We start from the raw sequence: 18,224 nt of genomic DNA on the forward strand, positions 1-18,224 counted from the left end.
TGCCATATTTTTACAGCAGTTTTTTGAGCATGTATAAATATGTACATATATTTTTTACATGCTTCTCATTCACCCACAACAAACGAATAAACGAAACGAAATCGAAACGAAGCGAGCGGCAATCAAAACGAGACGAGGCAGCGAATTATCTGCAAGCGTGTGTGTGTCTGCGTATGTGTGTGTGTGTGTGAATGTATTTAAAAAGCTGTAAAAAGCGCACACACTTAAACGTACAACATGCAATAATGCAGCCAGCAAAGCATAAATTGTAAACTCGTCGCCGCTGCCAGCAACAACAGCAACAACAGCAACAACAACGTCGACAAGCCTTGACCTGATTTCTCTTCCTCTCTTGCTGCCAATTGTATGTGTGTATGTGCGTGTTTGTCTGTCTGTGTGCGTTTGCATGCAAGCTTTATTGCTGTTGTTGCTGCTGTGGTTATTGTTGCTGCTGCTTTTTAGTTGTTGGCCTGCAACATGCACATGCCAGAGCGAGACAACTGTATGCCAGTGTGTGAACAGCTTGACATTCAATGCAATTCTGTTTTTGTGCATTTTTTTTCTGCTTCTTTTGCTTCTTCTTCTTCTCTTCTTTTGCTTCTTCCACATGCAGCAGCCGCCACAGCGTTTCGCATAAAATAAGTGAAAATGCACTTTTACTTTTCAACAACAACAAGAATTGAAAGAGTACAAAAAAAAAACACAACTTGTGCATTTTTCTTGCGTTGCGCCTCAATGCATTGACAGTGGAGGCAACATTAAAAAGCAACAGCAACAACAACAAGAGCAAAAGAAAGTGAGATGCAATTTTTTTGTTTCACTTTTGTGTTTGCTTCTTTTTTTCGCGGTTGTTGTTGTTGCTCTTGCTTCGTTTCTCACTTTGCATTTCTTTTGTCATTGATTTTAACGGTTGTTATTGTTGCTGTTGTTGTTGTTGTTGTTGCTTTGAGTTCATGGCTCGCCAAATTGGGGCATTTAAATTGTGAGTGTATGTTTTGTTCGCATTTTATTTTTTTTTCTACCCTCTTGGCGACTTTTGCATGTCGCTCAACATGCCAACAGCAACAATAACAACAACAACACCAACAAGCATAACAATAACAACTTTGTGTAATTATGTTTGTTGTAAATTACTTAAGTATTATTAGCTTCAAATTTCATGTGAGTTTTAGACATTTTGACAGGTTTCAGTTTCTCTCAAAGAGGGCGGTGCTCAAAAAAGGCTATTTGTATTTAAAGTTGTTGTTGTTGTCGTTGTTATTATTATTATTGTTGTTATGGTTGTTATTGTGATGAGATAAAGTTGTTTTTTAATTGGGTCGACACAGTTGCCAGACATTTTTGAGTGTTTTCGAGTCAGTCTCACATGTCTGGCAAATTGAATCAAGTGACAAATGAAGCCTTAAATTAAATTATATAGTTTGTGCAGTTCAAATCATCAAAATACCGAAGACTTTTTAACCTTTTTTCATCGGAGTTTTAATTATAAAATAATATTTACATACTTTATTAAAAATTTTTACTGTTTCCCATTATATTTTAAGTCTTAAATAAATACGGCTTACATTTATACATACATACATATGTTTAAGAAATTAATAGGATAAAATTATAAAAGCATATTTTCAACAAAAAATTGACAGTATTAATAATTTAACTTAAAATTGAAAAGATAAAAAATTAAAACAAACCAATTTAACTCTTTACATATGTTTTTTATTTTAGATACTGAAATTCCTATTGTCAAACAATCAACCAGTCCGTCACCTCATCAGCAGCAGCAACACCAACAACACCAACAGCAACAGCACCTGCAGCAAAATCAACAACAGTCTTTTGGAGGTGCAACAACATTGTTGCACATCAAGACCGAACAGAATACGCTCTTAACACCGCTCCAACAGAATCAGCAACAGCAGCAACAACAACAACAACAGCACAGTTTACAGAGCAACAACAATGGGCATCAACAGCAGCAGCAGCAACAACAACAACAACAGCAGCAGCAACCTTTGGCCATACCACATCGGCCATTACTGCACAATTTGCTCAGCGGCGGTGCAATCCACAATCCACATCACAGAAATTACACGTCGGCCACAACAGGTGAATGAGACGAGACTTGCAACCAGTGTTGCCAACTCTTTAAAGCAGAAAATAGCTTTAAACAGAATTTAAAAAAAAAAGCCATCCGAAAATCTCCTAAATCTCCATACATTCTTGGGAGATTTTCGGTTGGTTTCAATATCTGAGGCACCCCTGTGAAGTTTTAAGAATGATTTTATAACCTATATTTTTTGAAAACAGGCAAATATATCTAACAGCTTATAAATATGTATATTTTAGATCAGTATTTTTAGATTATAAATAGGATCGTTTTTGAACACAAATATTTCAGAGACTCTAGCGCAAAAAACACCGAAATAGGCAATATAATTAATTTTTTAATTATCAATTTTGTATACAACAAAACTTTAAAAAATTTCAACAAAAAATGTTTACAACTAGTATAAACAATTTTAATCGTTTATAATGTTAAATATTTTTGCAGTAGTTATTTTAACTTTAAAAATAGCTATTGACATTCAAGAAATTCGAAATCTAGCGGGAAAAAAGCTGAGTAGGCAACACTGCTTGCAGCAAGAGAGTGAGGTGAAGGTGAACCACTGCACACGCCCTCTTACTGGTATTTCCCTTAATCAAGTGACGTCTTATTAATCCTTCTCCTTCTTTTTTCCATCTTCTTCTCGTTCTTCTTCTTCTTCTTGTTAATTGCACAGGTTCATTTCCGCCAAGTCCGGCGGATAGCGGTGTGTCCGACGTGGACAGCTCCAGTTCCGGCGGCCAGCCATGCGCAGATGAGTTGAAGGCGCGCCTGGGCATGCCCACACCAGCATCATCATCATCAGTGTCTGCATCGGCATCGGCGTCGGCAGCAGCCGCTGCGGCAGCGGCCACCCACTCAGCAGCGGCCGCAGCAGCGGCGGCAGCAGCAGCGCACCTGCATACGGGCACATTTCTGCATCCGAATTTATACCAGAACAATGCGGCGAATTCGTTGCGGAATATATGGAATCGCAGTGTTGGGGGTGAGTATATCAAGTATGCACATACATATAGACTTACATACGGACATTTGAAACAAAAGTTCAGCAAACGAAAAATGGCAGAATAGCAAACAAACGAACAGAGATATGTACTCACATGCATACATAAATATGTATTGTATTTCACACAGATACAACACAAAATACAACACAATCAATTGCAATAAGAATGTGTTGCACTCGCCGCTTTTATGCTTTTGCCTCGCTCTATGCGTGTGTGTATGTGTGTGTGAGAGTCTTCGCTGTGTAAAATCTGTGGTCATCGACACATTGCCTTTGCGCAAATTGTGAAGGTCACAACGACAACGACAACAGCAGCGACAGCGACAGCGCCAATGTGGCAATGCTGGCGCTGTGAACGTCTCCCGTTTTTACTCTCCCACTCTCTCTCTCTCTCTCTCTCTCAGAGAGCGAGTGCTTCAAGAGCAACGCGCTATTGCAATAATGCGATGAAAGACACGAACGAAAAACGAACGAAAGCGTACGTTGCTCTCTCGCGCAGAGCTTTGCTCTCGCTGCTGTTCGTGCTTGGCGTTAGCTGGTGAGCGAATACTTTTGATTTTTATTCACTCTTTCGCTCTCCCCCTTTAAACCCCACCAACTGGCAGTTGAATTGGGCAACGGCAGCGCCGTTGACGCCGGATGTAAAACAAAACTTACTAAATGGCATATAAAATTACAAACATACATATGTATGTATGCATGTTTGTATTTGTGTACCTGTGTGCACTGTGAATTAGTCGCGAAAGATACAAAGAGTGCTTTGGCACAGTGGGTCGCATACGCTCTCCATTCATGTACATTTTATTGTTAAGCGTTTTCAAACTGATTGATCTAATCTTTGCTTTCATATTGCAATTGCAGTGCCCGACAACTATTATGGCAGCAGTGGGTCCAGCGGCAACGGCGTCAATTCTGGCACGCCAGGTGCGCCCAACTATTTGACAACGTCCTACTTCAATGCGCCAACGGCAGCGGCGTCGCAGCAGCGTAACACAAATGGCAACGCCTTTGGCACACATCAGCATCATTCCCTGCAACATCAGCAGCAGCAGCAGCACGCGTCGCAGCAACAGCAGCAGCAACTGTCGCATCACCAGCAGCAATTGCATCATCAGCAACAGCAGCAGCAGCAACAACAACAACAACAGCAACAACACCCGCAGTCGCAGCTGTCGGCGCCGCAGCTGACGTCGACGCATCCACATCAGCTGCACAGCGCAGCACAGCACACGCATTCCACAATTGCCAATGCTGCGGCAGCGGCAGCGGCGGCATCGGTTGTCAGCAGCAGCAGCGCCGTCGCAGCAGCAGCGATGCTTAGCGCTGGCGCCACGCAGAGCGTCATACAGCAGCCGGCGACGTCGAGCGTTAACTATGATCTCTCCTATATGCTGGAACTGGGCGGCTTCCAGCAGCGCAAGGCGAAAAAGCCGCGCAAGCCCAAACTGGAAATGGGCGTCAAGCGACGCAGCCGGGAAGGATCCACAACATATCTGTGGGAATTTCTACTCAAGCTGCTGCAGGATCGCGAATACTGTCCGCGTTTCATCAAATGGACGAACCGAGAGAAGGGCGTCTTCAAGCTGGTCGACTCCAAGGCGGTTTCCCGCCTCTGGGGCATGCACAAGAACAAGCCGGACATGAACTACGAGACAATGGGCCGGGCACTGCGATACTATTACCAACGCGGCATATTGGCCAAGGTAGATGGTCAACGACTTGTCTATCAGTTTGTCGATGTGCCCAAGGATATAGTTGAAATCGATTGCAATGGCGTATAAGATAGAGAATGTTAGCGAAAGAGAGAGTGAGAGAGAGAGCATGTAAATAGACGTAACCTTACGGAATCGGTGGCAATAGAATGGGAGCTGAACCGGCTAGCGGCAATAGTAGAAATTATATATATAAAACAAAGCGAAGCATCCAAACTATATATACACATATATACTATAAAATATAGTATATATACCATATGGTACCGCTACGTTTAATTGTTTCGATAAATGTGAGGAGAGGTTTTTTGTACATGTTGAGTTTTTCTAGGTCTAAGCTAAGTACGAGATATGACAGCAGATTTAGAGATCAGTTTTAAGCAAGTTGTATTCGATAAATTGCGGAAGAGTATAAATTACATAGTTGTTAGGCATATGCATATTTGAAGTACATTTTAATTATACATATGTACATATTATAAACATACTAAATTTTACAAACATGCTAAATAACAAACAAACAAAAAACAGAAAAAAAGTAAAGAATTCGGTAGTAATTAATGATCTATTCATTGGCTTTAGTGTTTTAATTATAACATTTAATATTAACATTTAATTAATTAATTATTATTACAATGCATATTGTTATTATTATTGATTATTATTATTATTATTGATGATGATTGATGATCGATGAAGAGTTCTTATTGATATTTGATATGTGTATGTGAAAAACTTTTAGCTACGAATTACTGTATACCTACAAAGCCTAGCCTAATATATCTAAATCTAAATACCCTCTTTCCCCAACCTTTTCCTCTATCATCCTTTTCCCCATTCATCAGCCCAAACGATCCACATACAATTCGTAGTATCATATGATCTATTATATAACTATGTGCGTTTCTTTTGGGCTCATTGTTTTTGTTGCTTATTTTATAAAGATGAGAAATATTTCATAGTTTTAATTAGTTTTATCATTATTTGTAGGTTTATTTATTTAAGTGTTTCTTCTACACCCCTGCCCACAATCCTATCTAAACTTTCTTGTAATTATTATCTTGTAAGTTTTGTATATTTAAAGAACAGAAACAAAAACCACAATAATCACAACAGCAAAAGAGCAGATAACTCTAAGTGGCGCATTTTGTGAAGCTGCACTGTACAAACTTTCGGATAATGACAGAAATTGAAACTCAACTTTAAAGGGTTAATTTCAACAACTTACAGTGCAGCTTCAGTAAAATGGAACCACTCACTCTAAAACAAATTTCTTTGAAATCTAGAAGAGAGGAAAGCAAGAAAAATTAATTTACTTTTGGTCTGAAGTTTATGTCTGAAATAATTTTGTAAACGCTTTTTTTAAGTACGTCACACTGCCACAATATAAAACAACTCAACCAATATATAAACAACAGCAACTACAACAACAACAGTAATTCTCAATGCAACACATAGATACACACATTTACACACATACACACACCAACAATTTCCAAACACTGCCCAAAACGTGCAATCTCTTAAATGCATAAACTAAACTAAAGTTTAAAATTAAATGAAAAATAAGAAAAGAAATGCAAAAAAAAAGAGAAAGAAAGATACCAACAAACTCCTAGTTCTATTCTATTCGATATTTCTTTTATACATATATAGTTGCGTTCTCTAAGTACCTTTATCTTTATCTATTATGTGTATTTCAAGCAACAGAATGATTGAATTTTCTAATTTTTAATTTTGTTCAATGATTTAAAATGATAAAGATGATTGAAGATGATGATGATGATGATTATGAAAATGAAAATAAACAAAGTGAGTTTTGAGTTTAACTCTGTTCATTGTAAACATTTTTTATGATTATTTTTTATTTTTTATTATTAAAATAAAATTATTATTTCAATATGCATGAGTTTTATTTAATCAACTTTATATATACATATATCGAAAGACCTTCGATCTAGAACATACAAATATTTGCAACCCGCTACAAATTTGAAATCTACATATACCTCCCATTAAAAGTACATAAGACATAAGTTACAAACAAATGAAAATTATATACATACATAAATATATATTCAAAGTCTATATAGTATACAATACAATACAATACACAACAATATTTATTCGACGACGCAGATTAAATACATATTTTAGATAAATTTAGATGATGCATTTTGTAGCTTAAGTCAAAATACTCGTAACGACCGAGTATTTATTATGTGTGTATGTATTTTCATGTATAGTATATATGCAAAATCATGAACTAGATGAGGACTCAGTTTTTGAGGTTTCGAAAGTGAGAACGGGAGCAGCAAGTGCGTTTATATGTCTATCTAAATATACTTATTGTAGAATTTAAGATATTACGAGTACATTACATAAAAATTATTCATATTTTGATGCTATAAGCAAAAAACGTAAATCTAAACAGTTTTACTCAAATAAAACAAACGAACAATATGCAACATACATAATTATATGTATTTAAGTACAACGAAAATCGGAAAAGAATCTGAATACATAGTCCCTCAACCCACTCTAAGAGCAAAACAGCTTTACACCACGATACCATAGCATAAAGTAATGATTTTAATCATTTTTTTAGTTTTTTTTTTAATATGTAACAAATAGAACCTTTATAGAGTCAAGACATCGAATTACGATTATTGATTACATATTACAATATTTTTACGAACGTAAATCAGAAGATGGACAAATTTTTGGAACCGCCAAGCTATTATGCACTGTAATTGTATATAATCAACTTCTGGACCTCATGTTTCACTTTTTAGTCGTAGTTTTACATAATATTATAAAGAATATACGTATATGTAAGTAATTTCATATAAATCTATGTATACACCATTTATTTGTGTGTTACTGTTGAATTGGATCGGAACCAACAAAAAACAAAACACACGCATGCTGGATAAGACCAACTAAATTAATTATATTATTATATTATCTATGCTACACAGCAAGATATTTAGTAAATTTAAGGAAAACACTTTACTTTATTGGTACTAAAATGATATGAATTAAAGGAAAGTATGGACTTAATTTTAAGATAGATTGAGGCAATTTATGAGGTTTGATATAGAATGCAATTTGTTTTTGATTAATCGGAATGGTCTCCATTAGCTAGTTGAAATGGGATGGTAAAGGTTTTAGCGAATATGTTGAAAAGAATATGTGTGTAGTTTATATATAAATCTTATTATATATATATATGTGTATCTATGAGTATATTCACTTTAAGTTTATGTTTGATTTATGTATATTCAACAGACGAACTAAGATACGTCTGCATTAAAATCAGCAAATGCGAGCCACAAATTAGCAATTAGAAATATATAGAAAAGGATCTGATGGCAATGAAACGTGTAGGTGATTATATGGATTGAGAGTATGGAAAAACTAATGGTTTAATTTTAATATGCATTAAATGAAATGACATGATAATCTAAAAAGATCTAGCATAATTATTTACTGTTATGGCAACGTTAGTGTTTTAAGGTTTTTAGCTAAATTTTGTATATTTTAATCAACAGATTGCTAAAAGTATATAATATATATACATACATAAATATATATGTATATATAACATACTTATATATTATCTGTTTTATAAATAACATTAATAAATGAGACTAAAACAAAATACTGCTGCTATTTTTTAATATAATTTAAAATCTGCGCCGTTATCGCACTGCTTGCGTTTGCAGATGCAGTTGCACTGCTTGCTTACATGTCGTTTACTGCTTGCGGGCTCTCAAAATTTAAATCTTAGTTTATGCAACTTTTAAAATGCAATTACTTTAAAATTACTTAACATTTTGATGAAAATTTATGATGACTACACCGCCATCCAGCTCCTTGGCTACCACGACAACGTTGAGCAGCTTTGGCGCTGGCAAACAACGGGTGGGTATGCGAGATTCCCTTGAAGGTACCACTAAGATATTGCCCACGGAAGTGGTGCAACTGACGTATAAACAGGAGGTGGGTCATCTTACTCATCTTGCAATCTTTATCCATAGTTAATATCCCAAGAACGCAAGCCTTATCACTCGTACTACCACAAGTACTACACCGATCGGAACTGGGTGAAGATTGAGACGGAAATCATCCGCAAGTGGCAAAAGATTGTCGGCCCTGACATGGAGGTGATTGTTGCGCAGATCAAGAAATTCGCTGTTGCCGGATTGGGCATCTTGTTGGAGGGCACAGTGGATGTCGAGGGTGGACGAGAAGTGCGTCCTCATCATTACATACGCTCCATACTGCCCGATGGCCCCGTTGGCGTCAATGGTATCCTGCCCTCCGGCGATGAGCTCTTGGAAGTCAATGGCGAACGTCTGCTGGGCATGAATCATTTGGAAGTGGTGGCCATTTTGAAGGAACTGCCATTGGATGTGCGCATGGTGTGCGGAAGAAGCAAGGCCACTACTAGGGATTGTCTCCCTTCAGATATTATTATTATACTTGTATGTTATGCGTATGTGTAGCACCAAATGTGTTGACTCAGCTCAACAGCTAAAAGATGTTCCCGCCTGATTTTTTATGTAAGCAGAAAATTTTAAGTGTACAATATTACAATATATTAAATAATTACAATTATAAAATTACAAGTTTGTCGTTTTGAACAATTAAATAAATTCGTATAATCAAAATCAAACTGGTGGTGGTTGGTTGCTTCCAGCTTCAGCTAAACCACATTCGTATTTTTTAATAGAAAAAGTTTACAAAACAATTTGCTGTAACAAATAGTTTTTTCGTGTTTGTTAAAGCAAAATTTGGATCCCTTGACGAACTAGGTTTTTTCGTTGCCCTCTTGCATCAAGCGGAGCCCATCTTCCAATTCTGTTATGGAAGCTTTATCAATATTAAATACATCATAATAAGAATCTTCCCCGTCAGACTCCTGCGACTTATCAACATCGAAACTTAACTTGCGTCTACGTTTTGCAATCTTCGCTGCCGCGACTTTCTCTTTCTTCTCCTTTTTTATTTCCGTTACTTTGTCTATCCAAAATGGATGACGTCGCTGCCAAAGTTGAATAAACATTCAATAATTGATTAATTTCATCTTCATGTACTACTTGGGAGTGGGGGGTACTACTTACTTTGATGTGCTGGTGGAAATTGCCTGTGCCATTGGCCAGATTGCCGCAAAGCCGGTGCTTTGATGGACAATAAACGCATTCCACGACGATTGCACGGTCGCCCTTCCGCCTTTTGATTTTAAATATAGCCCAATAGCTCAAAATGTAAGGGATCTTTTTGGTTTCGTCGGCTATCTCAAGAAATGTCGATTGTTCTCAATTGTTAAAGATTTTTTCAAAATCGTTTCTGTTCTGTTCAAAAAGCACCGTTAGTTCTCCCGGCGTGGCGTCCTTTTAAATTGGGACTGCCACCCTACAGAAATTTTCCGATTTGGCAGCTTGTTATAAATGGGGCTGCTACATTACATAAATTTCTCGATCTGGCAGCTGGTTCTAATTGGGGCTGCCACCTTACAGAATTTCCCGATCGGGCCATATCGATTTCGTCTATCGGTATTTCCTATCGATAGCTGTTTAAAATTTTAGCTCATGCAATTTTTTTAAAATCGCAATAACTTTGAAATTAATTGATATTTTGGTGAAAATTTAAAATTCGAAATTCGAGAAAAAATTATATCTAAATTTTAATGAAGGTTTGAAACTCGTCAACCTAAGGTAAGTTAAAAATTAAATTCTAAAAAAAAAATAAAAATCATAAAATCGAAAAAATTCCAACAAAAATTCTGCAAAAATTTAAAAAATTCTAGCTTCAAAAATAAGAAAAATTTCAATTTAGTAAAATTTTCAAAGTTGCAACTGAATTATTTATTTTATTAAATTAGAACAAGTTGCCAGATCGGGAAATTCTGTAGGGTGGCAGCCCCAATTAGAAGAAGCTGCCAGATCGGGAAATTCTGTAGGGTGGCAGCCCCAATTAGAGCAAGTAAATACATATACATATGTACATACATACATTTTTTCTTTTTGTGTCATTGTGCGTTCCAAAACCAAAATCACATTTTTTGCGATGCATTTGCATTGCAAATTATAGATTAAAAATGTTATGTTTTTGTGTGGAGAAAAAGGAATTCGAGCAATGATAACAATGAATTGATGTTCAAGTTGCATAACAAACGTCGTCGGGCTCTGTGTCTGTATATGTACGTCGTTGAGCAGTCGCAATTTCCAGAAAACCTTACACACACACTCACAAGCTCACACTCTACGCCATCAAAACAGCAGAAAAAGCAGATTTTTGAGTGGCGTAAAAAGTGTGAACTATTTGGGAAAAACAAATCGACATCGAATGTGTACGTTGCGTTTTTTCCATAGCAAATGTGTTGTGACAGTCGCGACAGACGCGCAGCATTAGCAGCAGCAGAGGCAGCAGCGTCAGGCACCTTTCCCCTCTCCCGACAACCCACGCCTCAAGCAATACTAATACCAATACCAATACAAACGCATCTGTCACAGCCGACAAAGAAAAAAGAGACTCTTCTTCTTCGTACAGTCCCTACGACGACGACAACGACAACAACAACATTGACAACATTTGACTCAGCTGCCAAGCAAACAACAAAACATCTAGAGAAATTAAATAGAAGCACAAAAATTATAATATTGTGCCTGTGTGTTTTTAACTCTTGCAACAACAAGAACAACAACAACTTGCATGTGAAATTAACAAATCTTAAAGAAAAACAAAACCAGAAGAAACGCGCGCGTTATTGTGTTAGCAATGAGTCACTCCGCCGGAACGCCCGCAGGCGTCTCAGCCGCCGCCGCATCCCTAAGTGCGACGACGAGCAACGCATCCAGCAGCGGCAGCAGCAACAACAACAACAGTGGAAATGGCAATGCAACTGGCAGCAATAACAACAACAATTTGCCATTTGAAAAGGATAAGATATGGTACTTTAGTAATGATCAACTGGGCAACTCGCCAAGTCGTCGCTGTGGCATTAAAAGCGATGATGAGCTCCACTATAGACAGATGACGGCCTATTTGATACAGGAGATGGGACAACGATTGCAGGTGTCACAGCTGTGCATAAATACGGCTATTGTTTATATGCATCGCTTCTATGCGTTCCACTCGTTTACACATTTCCATCGCAATTCCATGGCATCGGCTAGTTTGTTTCTGGCCGCCAAGGTGGAGGAGCAACCGCGCAAGCTGGAGCATGTGATAAGAGCAGCCAACAAGTGCCTGCCGCAAACAACCGAACAGAGCTATGCAGATCTCGCCCAGGAGCTTGTCTTTAACGAGAATGTACTGCTGCAGACGCTCGGCTTTGATGTGGCCATCGATCATCCGCACACGCATGTGGTGCGCACGTGCCAGCTGGTCAAAGGTAGGCACACCATGCTCCTCTTATATCTACGTATATATACATAATATGTGTACATAAATTCCAATGCCAAAATGACATTTGTTTTGGCCTTGTCTGAATGCAATCGTAGAGCAATTGTCAATTGATATATATCTATATACTATGATATATTTTAGCATGCAAGGATCTGGCGCAAACCTCCTACTTTTTGGCCTCGAACAGGTATGGCTAACAAACTACTGCTAATGGTATCCAACACCTTCCTTTTGGAGTGTACGGTATTTAAGAGCTTGTGCGTGTGTGTGTATATATGTGTGGGTAATCATTACTACGAAAAAAAGTGTCCCTTTTAGCCATGTACAACTGTACAGTATCTACATAACATAATTGTTGCTTAGGTCAAAACCGTTTAAGCCATCTTTTAACGGTTTACCTGTGTTCCAGGTGCCTTTTATGGTTTATGATCCCTTAATCTGGAAAATACCCTTGACAATTTTATGACACCTTCATTTGTGAAAACTTTTGAGCATTTGAACCATGATCATTTGTATGCATTTCATATCATCTTATCATTAGTAAATGTGCTGAAAAGAAAGTAAATAAAGACTGTCCTTAAATAAAAATTAAATTAAGCAATTTATTGGCATATTTCTGTTTGTTGGGGGTTGCTTATGACGTTTATTGGAACTGTCTGTTAACTGGACCGAACGACAACTGTCTATATTAGCTAGTTTTATCAAAGATTGCTTTAAATGGCCAATTGAAAGAGGAAGGTATTCTAAACAAGATGCATAGTTTAAACTTAGTACGTCAGGTCATGTATTTAATTTTAGATCGATCGCTCTTAAAACGGCTATTTGATATGGCCAATAATAACTGTTAAACAAAGGTTAAGATTATACTAAATACACAATCTGTAAGATGTTTTTTTCCTATTAATCCAAAAATATCGACCTATTCGTTCGTTAGACAGCTGAATGGTATAGGAGTCTTATTTTAACCAAATTCGTTAAGGCCACACAAAATTTAAGATTGGGTGAAATATCAAAAAAAAAATACAGTTACATAGTATATACTAGTAGATAATTTTCGAGCGATTGTTCCTATGGCAAAAATATGATAAAGCAATTAGATTTGAACTAAATTAGGTCAGAATGCTTAAGACAACACCAAATGCATATTCTGTGTAGTTAGTTGAAAATTTCAAAAAGTTTTTCAATCTAGAGTTTGATTTAGTGACCTAATACGGCCAAATTTAATATATTGTACTATCTGTAACAAAAAGACGAATCCTTAGCCAGTTTCATTAAGATAGTTTAGAAACCGAAAGAAGAATTTGCATAAAAAAAAAGGCGGACAACTGAGATTGTTGTCCTGATTAAAATTGTTAAACATTTCCCTGTGCAAGAGTAGAATAAGTTATCCTTAATTGACTAAAGTTCTTGAATTGAACCTTGACCCATATTTAATACGCACACGCACATGGAACGCTCGATGTTAGGCAGTATATTTTGAAATCAATATTTAATGTCTTGTTCTCGCTTTGATTGAAATCTTGTAGCTTGCATCTTACCTCGATGTGCCTGCAATATAGACCCACGGTGGTTGCCTGCTTTTGCATTTATTTGGCCTGCAAATGGTCGCGTTGGGAGATTCCACAATCGACGGAGGGAAAGCATTGGTTCTACTATGTCGACAAGAGCGTCTCATTGGAGCTATTGAAGCAGCTGACGGATGAGTTCATTGCCATTTACGAGAAGAGTCCGGCACGTCTCAAGTCCAAGCTGAACTCGATCAAGGCAATTGCCCAAGGAGCCAGCAATCGCACAGCCACGAATAGCAAGGATAGCAAGCCGAAAGAAGACTGGAAAATGAGCGAGATGATGAAGGGTTATCATTCGAACATCACGGCGCCCCCAGAGCTAATGAATGGCAACGACAGTCGAGATCAGTCACAGGCAGCTCTGCTGCCGCCGCCGGCGATGGTGCCGCCCCAGCAGCGACGCAGTGATGGCAGCCATCCGCGATCGTCGTCGGTGGGTGCGCCAGGTAACTCATCCTCCACTACCTCTTCCTCGTCCAATCATAAGATGCCAAATTATCCAGGCGGGTTGCCACCAGAGGCACATGGAGGTAAGTATTTGATCCTCTGCTGGAATTGACATCATTAATCAATTATACGTGTTATTGTAGATCACAAATCCAAGCAGCCCGGCTACAGCAGTCGTGCTCCATCGAGCTCATCATCGTCGGCGCAGCGTAGTAGCAGCAGCAGCTCTTCCTCATCCAGCAGCAATCAGCGGGGCTCCTCGAGCCAGGCATCTGGACGACCGCCTATGCCCATGGACTATCACAAGTCGTCGCGTGGCATGCCACCGGTGGGTTTACCACCACATGGCGCACACAAGATGTCCACAAGTTCCAAACCGCCGCAGTTACTCGACAGTCGCAGCAGCTCATCCGCATCAAATTCAACATCCTCCGCGGGCGTCTCATCCAAAGACCTCAGCAAATCGAGCAGCAGCAGCAGCAACAAAGTGTATCCAAATGCACTGCCGCCGTATAGCAACAGTGGACCACCGAATCCACTCATGTCCCGAGGAGGCTATCAAGGAAGCAGTGGTGCTGCTGCTCCTGGTGTTGCTGGCAGCAATGGTGCTCCGGCGCCTTCTGCTGCTTATGGCAGTCACAGCTCGCATCGAAATAAATCCGTCACATCATCCAGCTCATCGTCATCCGTCCACAGCATGCCGCCTTTTGAGCAACAACTGCCCTATGGTCAAACCCAGAGTGTACCCAGCTATAACCACATGCAACAGCAGCAGCAACAACAACAACAGCAGCAGCAGCTGCCACCTCAAGAGGCTCCACCGGCAACAATGACGTCACAACCGCAACAGCTGAACAAGAACAATTCCCTGTTCAGTCCCGAGTGGAGTGACATTAAAAAGGAGCCACACTTTAATGGACTATTGCCTCTGCCACCTCCAGGGCCTGCACATGAGAGTTTGGGTTACAAACTCAACAATCATACGCGGGACAGGGACAGTCCAAAGAAGGAGCGTCTCACGCCCACCAAAAAGGATAAGCATCGCAACACGTTACCCCACGGCAGCAGCGGATCGGGCTCGGGATCTGGAAGTGGAAGTACAGCAAAGCCAATGCTGCCGCCACATAAAAAGCAACATGGAGATCTGCTGGCAGGGACAAATCCAAACGAACTTGCGATCCCAAGTCGCGAGGGTAGCAATCTGAAACGCGCCAACGAAATCTCTGGCAGCCAATATGGACTCAATAAACTAGACGAGCATGATGGCAGCCTGCCCCGTGACAAGGTGCGCAAGTTGGACAGCAGCGCGGGTCTGCCAGGATACGCCGGCTACGAAGAGAAGCATGCGCCGCTATCCATGTCCAATGGAATTGAGACAACGCCAGATCTGGTGCGTAGTCTGCTCAAGGAGAGCCTGTGTACAACGAATGCTTCGCTGCTAAAGCAGGACGCCCTCATCATGCCCGGCCTTAAGCCGCCCGCGGAGCTGTTGGAACCGATGCCACTTGTACCACAAATGCACATAAAAAAAGAGCCTCTAAGTGGATCTGCAAATCGGGTGGCAGTGTCTACAGGACCGGAGATGGATGCACTGACCAAGCTGGGCGATATCAAGGTTGAAGATGGCAGTATCAAGTCGGAGAAGAAGAAGAAGAAGGACAAGCATAAACACAAGGAGAAGGACAAGTCCAAGGATAAGCCAGACAAGGAGGAACGCAAGAAACACAAGAAGGACAAGCAGAAGGAACGCAGCAGCAAGGACACATCCATGGACTCGCTCAAGCTGGTCATCAAGACGAATACAGCGACAGCAAATCCCAATGGCAGCCTACAAGTGGGCGCTGCGGCGCCTCTCAAGCTCAAGATCAGCAAGAACAAGGGTGAGCCCAATAACTATTCAGCAGCTGGCGGAGGATTGCCGGCGATGGCAGCAGCACCTGGGTTTGGGTTACCGCCAGCTGTGCAAGCCCCGACGATTGCAGTTCCAGGTGGTGGTCAGCAGGTGGCTCCGGGAATGCCTCCATATGGTGGGTACAACTCTTCAAGTAACTCGAGTAGCAGCAAGAAGAAGCACAGCGATCGAGATCGCGACAAGGAGAGCAAGAAGAGCAAGTCCCAAGACTATGCCAAGTATAACGGAGTCTCTGGAGGTGGAGCTGGGGCTGGAGGTGGCGGTGCCTATGCTCCTTTAGGCGGTGCAGGCACCGCGTCTATTACGCAAGCCTCACAGGTCTCCAGTCTTTTGGGCCTGCCCACAACAATGACGACCGCGCCGTCATCGGCCAACTCCATGGTGATGACGCCGGCGAGCCTCGCAGCTGGCATCGCTCCCCCCTCTGCGCTGCCCATCTACAACAAGAAATAGTCGTAGTCAACGTAGCTGTAGTCCACATCCGACTCCTCCTTTCCTTGTTCTACAAAGCTATTCCCTTGAACAACATCGTATGTATAAAACAAAAAAGAAACAAACAAAAATACCCCTATAAAGCCTACGCTAGTTGTAATTGATTGTTGGTGAGATGCATTAGTTGTCTAAGTTATTATTGATTCACCTTAGTTAAGCACAAAAAAAAAACACAAAAGATCCACACAGCATAAATGCAATGTGACATCCCGATTGGGTGTTTGTTGAATAATCACAAAACTCGACAAAAGGAAACAAAAATAAGGAATAATTAAAAAAAAAACTTCTGTACAGCATTAATTAATTTGTAATTTAAACATATACACACACATACATATACAATACAAATACACAGAATAATTGTAAACGAATTATTGTAACAACAACTCCTTGGATGATTGCGACTAATCAGTTAATATAACTGCGCAGCACGGCCGTCTAGAATATAAGTTAGTAAATCAATTTCCCATATATATACACACCAATGCACACACACAGAGAGACACACACATATGCAGACTTATTGGTCTGTTGTTGTATATAGCCACAAAAGAATCAACTTCCGCTTAGCTAAAGATACGGCCCTAACTAATGCAAATCGAAATTTTGAAACAAAATATTCAATAGCAAAGATACTGAAGAGATGTTTTGAAGGGAAGAAGGAGAAGAGATACGCTTTAATTATAAATTAAAGTGTCAGGCAGACAATTTACAAATCACATGAAAACCATTAAAAACTACACATAAATTATTTGAACTAAATAATAGTGGAAACAAAATGAACATCGTTTAATTGTCGGAAATTAATATTTAGTTAGCAAAGTTTTTCATTTTACAGAACGCATTAGTTGTATTCTTTATTATTATTATTATTATCTGTAATGAATTCGTAATATACACGTAACTTATAGTTTTTATGGATGAAAACAAAAACAACAAAATTGTGTTAAAAAAGTAAGTGAAGAGTGGTCGATCACTTGACGTAGCTTTCAGTTGTTTCTAATTTTAATTTATATATAAATATATCATTAATATGAATAATGAATAATATTAATAAATTGTTGTGCAACAAAAACACGAGTAGACGTTTCCTAAATTGAACGTCGAATTCAAGTAAATACTAAAGAAAAATAAAATTATGAAAAAGATATGAAATTAAGCGAAAAAAATTACTTATATCAAAGGAAATAACTTATGTAATTTTTCGACTAGATTAAAAGCAAAAAACAAACAAATTTAATCAAACGTTGCGCGTTTTAAACAATACAAAAACACTATTCGATTTCTAATATTTGCATTAAGCTAGCAAAAAGTAAAAGCTATATACTATCTACACACATACAACAAATACAAACATACATATTCATATTTGGAAAACAAAATCTTATTTAAGTTGCAAAAATTTTAGAAAACACGTTTTCCTCCAATTTCTGCAGCTCTATAAGAAGAATAACAACAACAACGACGTCAACAGCAAAAGTAATAAATATTACAATAATAATAATATCTTATTTTTCCCCCTCTTAACTTTTAAGTTTTGTACATAGAAAAAAAAACGAAAATGGCA

At 38.9% G+C, this 18,224-nt stretch overlaps 2 protein-coding genes across 3 annotated transcripts in view; both read left to right on the forward strand.

The window, feature by feature from the left end:
- The window catches only part of LOC117786389 (ecdysone-induced protein 74EF), a 38,782-nt gene extending 33,769 nt beyond the window's left edge, over positions 1–5,013 (forward strand). For both annotated transcript variants that reach the window (XM_034624606.1, XM_034624605.1), the window contains 3 exons: positions 1,726–2,106; positions 2,781–3,089; positions 3,972–5,013. In XM_034624606.1, coding sequence (XP_034480497.1) covers positions 1,726–2,106; positions 2,781–3,089; positions 3,972–4,891 — 1,610 coding nt within the window. In that variant the 3' untranslated portion in view covers positions 4,892–5,013. The remainder of the gene's footprint in view (positions 1–1,725; positions 2,107–2,780; positions 3,090–3,971) is intronic.
- A 5,806-nt stretch (positions 5,014–10,819) lies between these two features.
- LOC117789186 (cyclin-T) lies at positions 10,820–17,788 on the forward strand. Its single transcript, XM_034628269.1, has 4 exons — positions 10,820–12,224; positions 12,380–12,425; positions 13,765–14,336; positions 14,397–17,788. The coding sequence occupies exons 1-4, from the start codon at positions 11,609–11,611 to the stop codon at positions 16,616–16,618; spliced, it is 3,456 nt and encodes a 1,151-aa protein (XP_034484160.1). The 5' UTR covers positions 10,820–11,608; the 3' UTR covers positions 16,619–17,788.
- The last annotated feature ends 436 nt before the right edge of the window (positions 17,789–18,224 follow it).

This window comes from Drosophila innubila (assembly GCF_004354385.1).
Source record: "Drosophila innubila isolate TH190305 chromosome 3L unlocalized genomic scaffold, UK_Dinn_1.0 0_D_3L, whole genome shotgun sequence".
In the NCBI taxonomy this organism is placed as follows: domain Eukaryota; kingdom Metazoa; phylum Arthropoda; class Insecta; order Diptera; family Drosophilidae; genus Drosophila; species Drosophila innubila.

What these genes read in the sequence shown, in the direction of transcription:
- LOC117789186 (XM_034628269.1), top strand. Translation starts at nt 11,609, where the DNA reads ATGAGTCACTCCGCCGGAACGCCCGCAGGCGTCTCAGCCGCCGCCGCA. An exon ending in CACGTGCCAGCTGGTCAAAG is followed by an intron (nt 12,225 to 12,379) that starts GTAGGCACACCA and finishes GATATATTTTAG; the next exon opens with CATGCAAGGATCTGGCGCAA. An exon ending in GCCACCAGAGGCACATGGAG is followed by an intron (nt 14,337 to 14,396) that starts GTAAGTATTTGA and finishes GTGTTATTGTAG; the next exon opens with ATCACAAATCCAAGCAGCCC.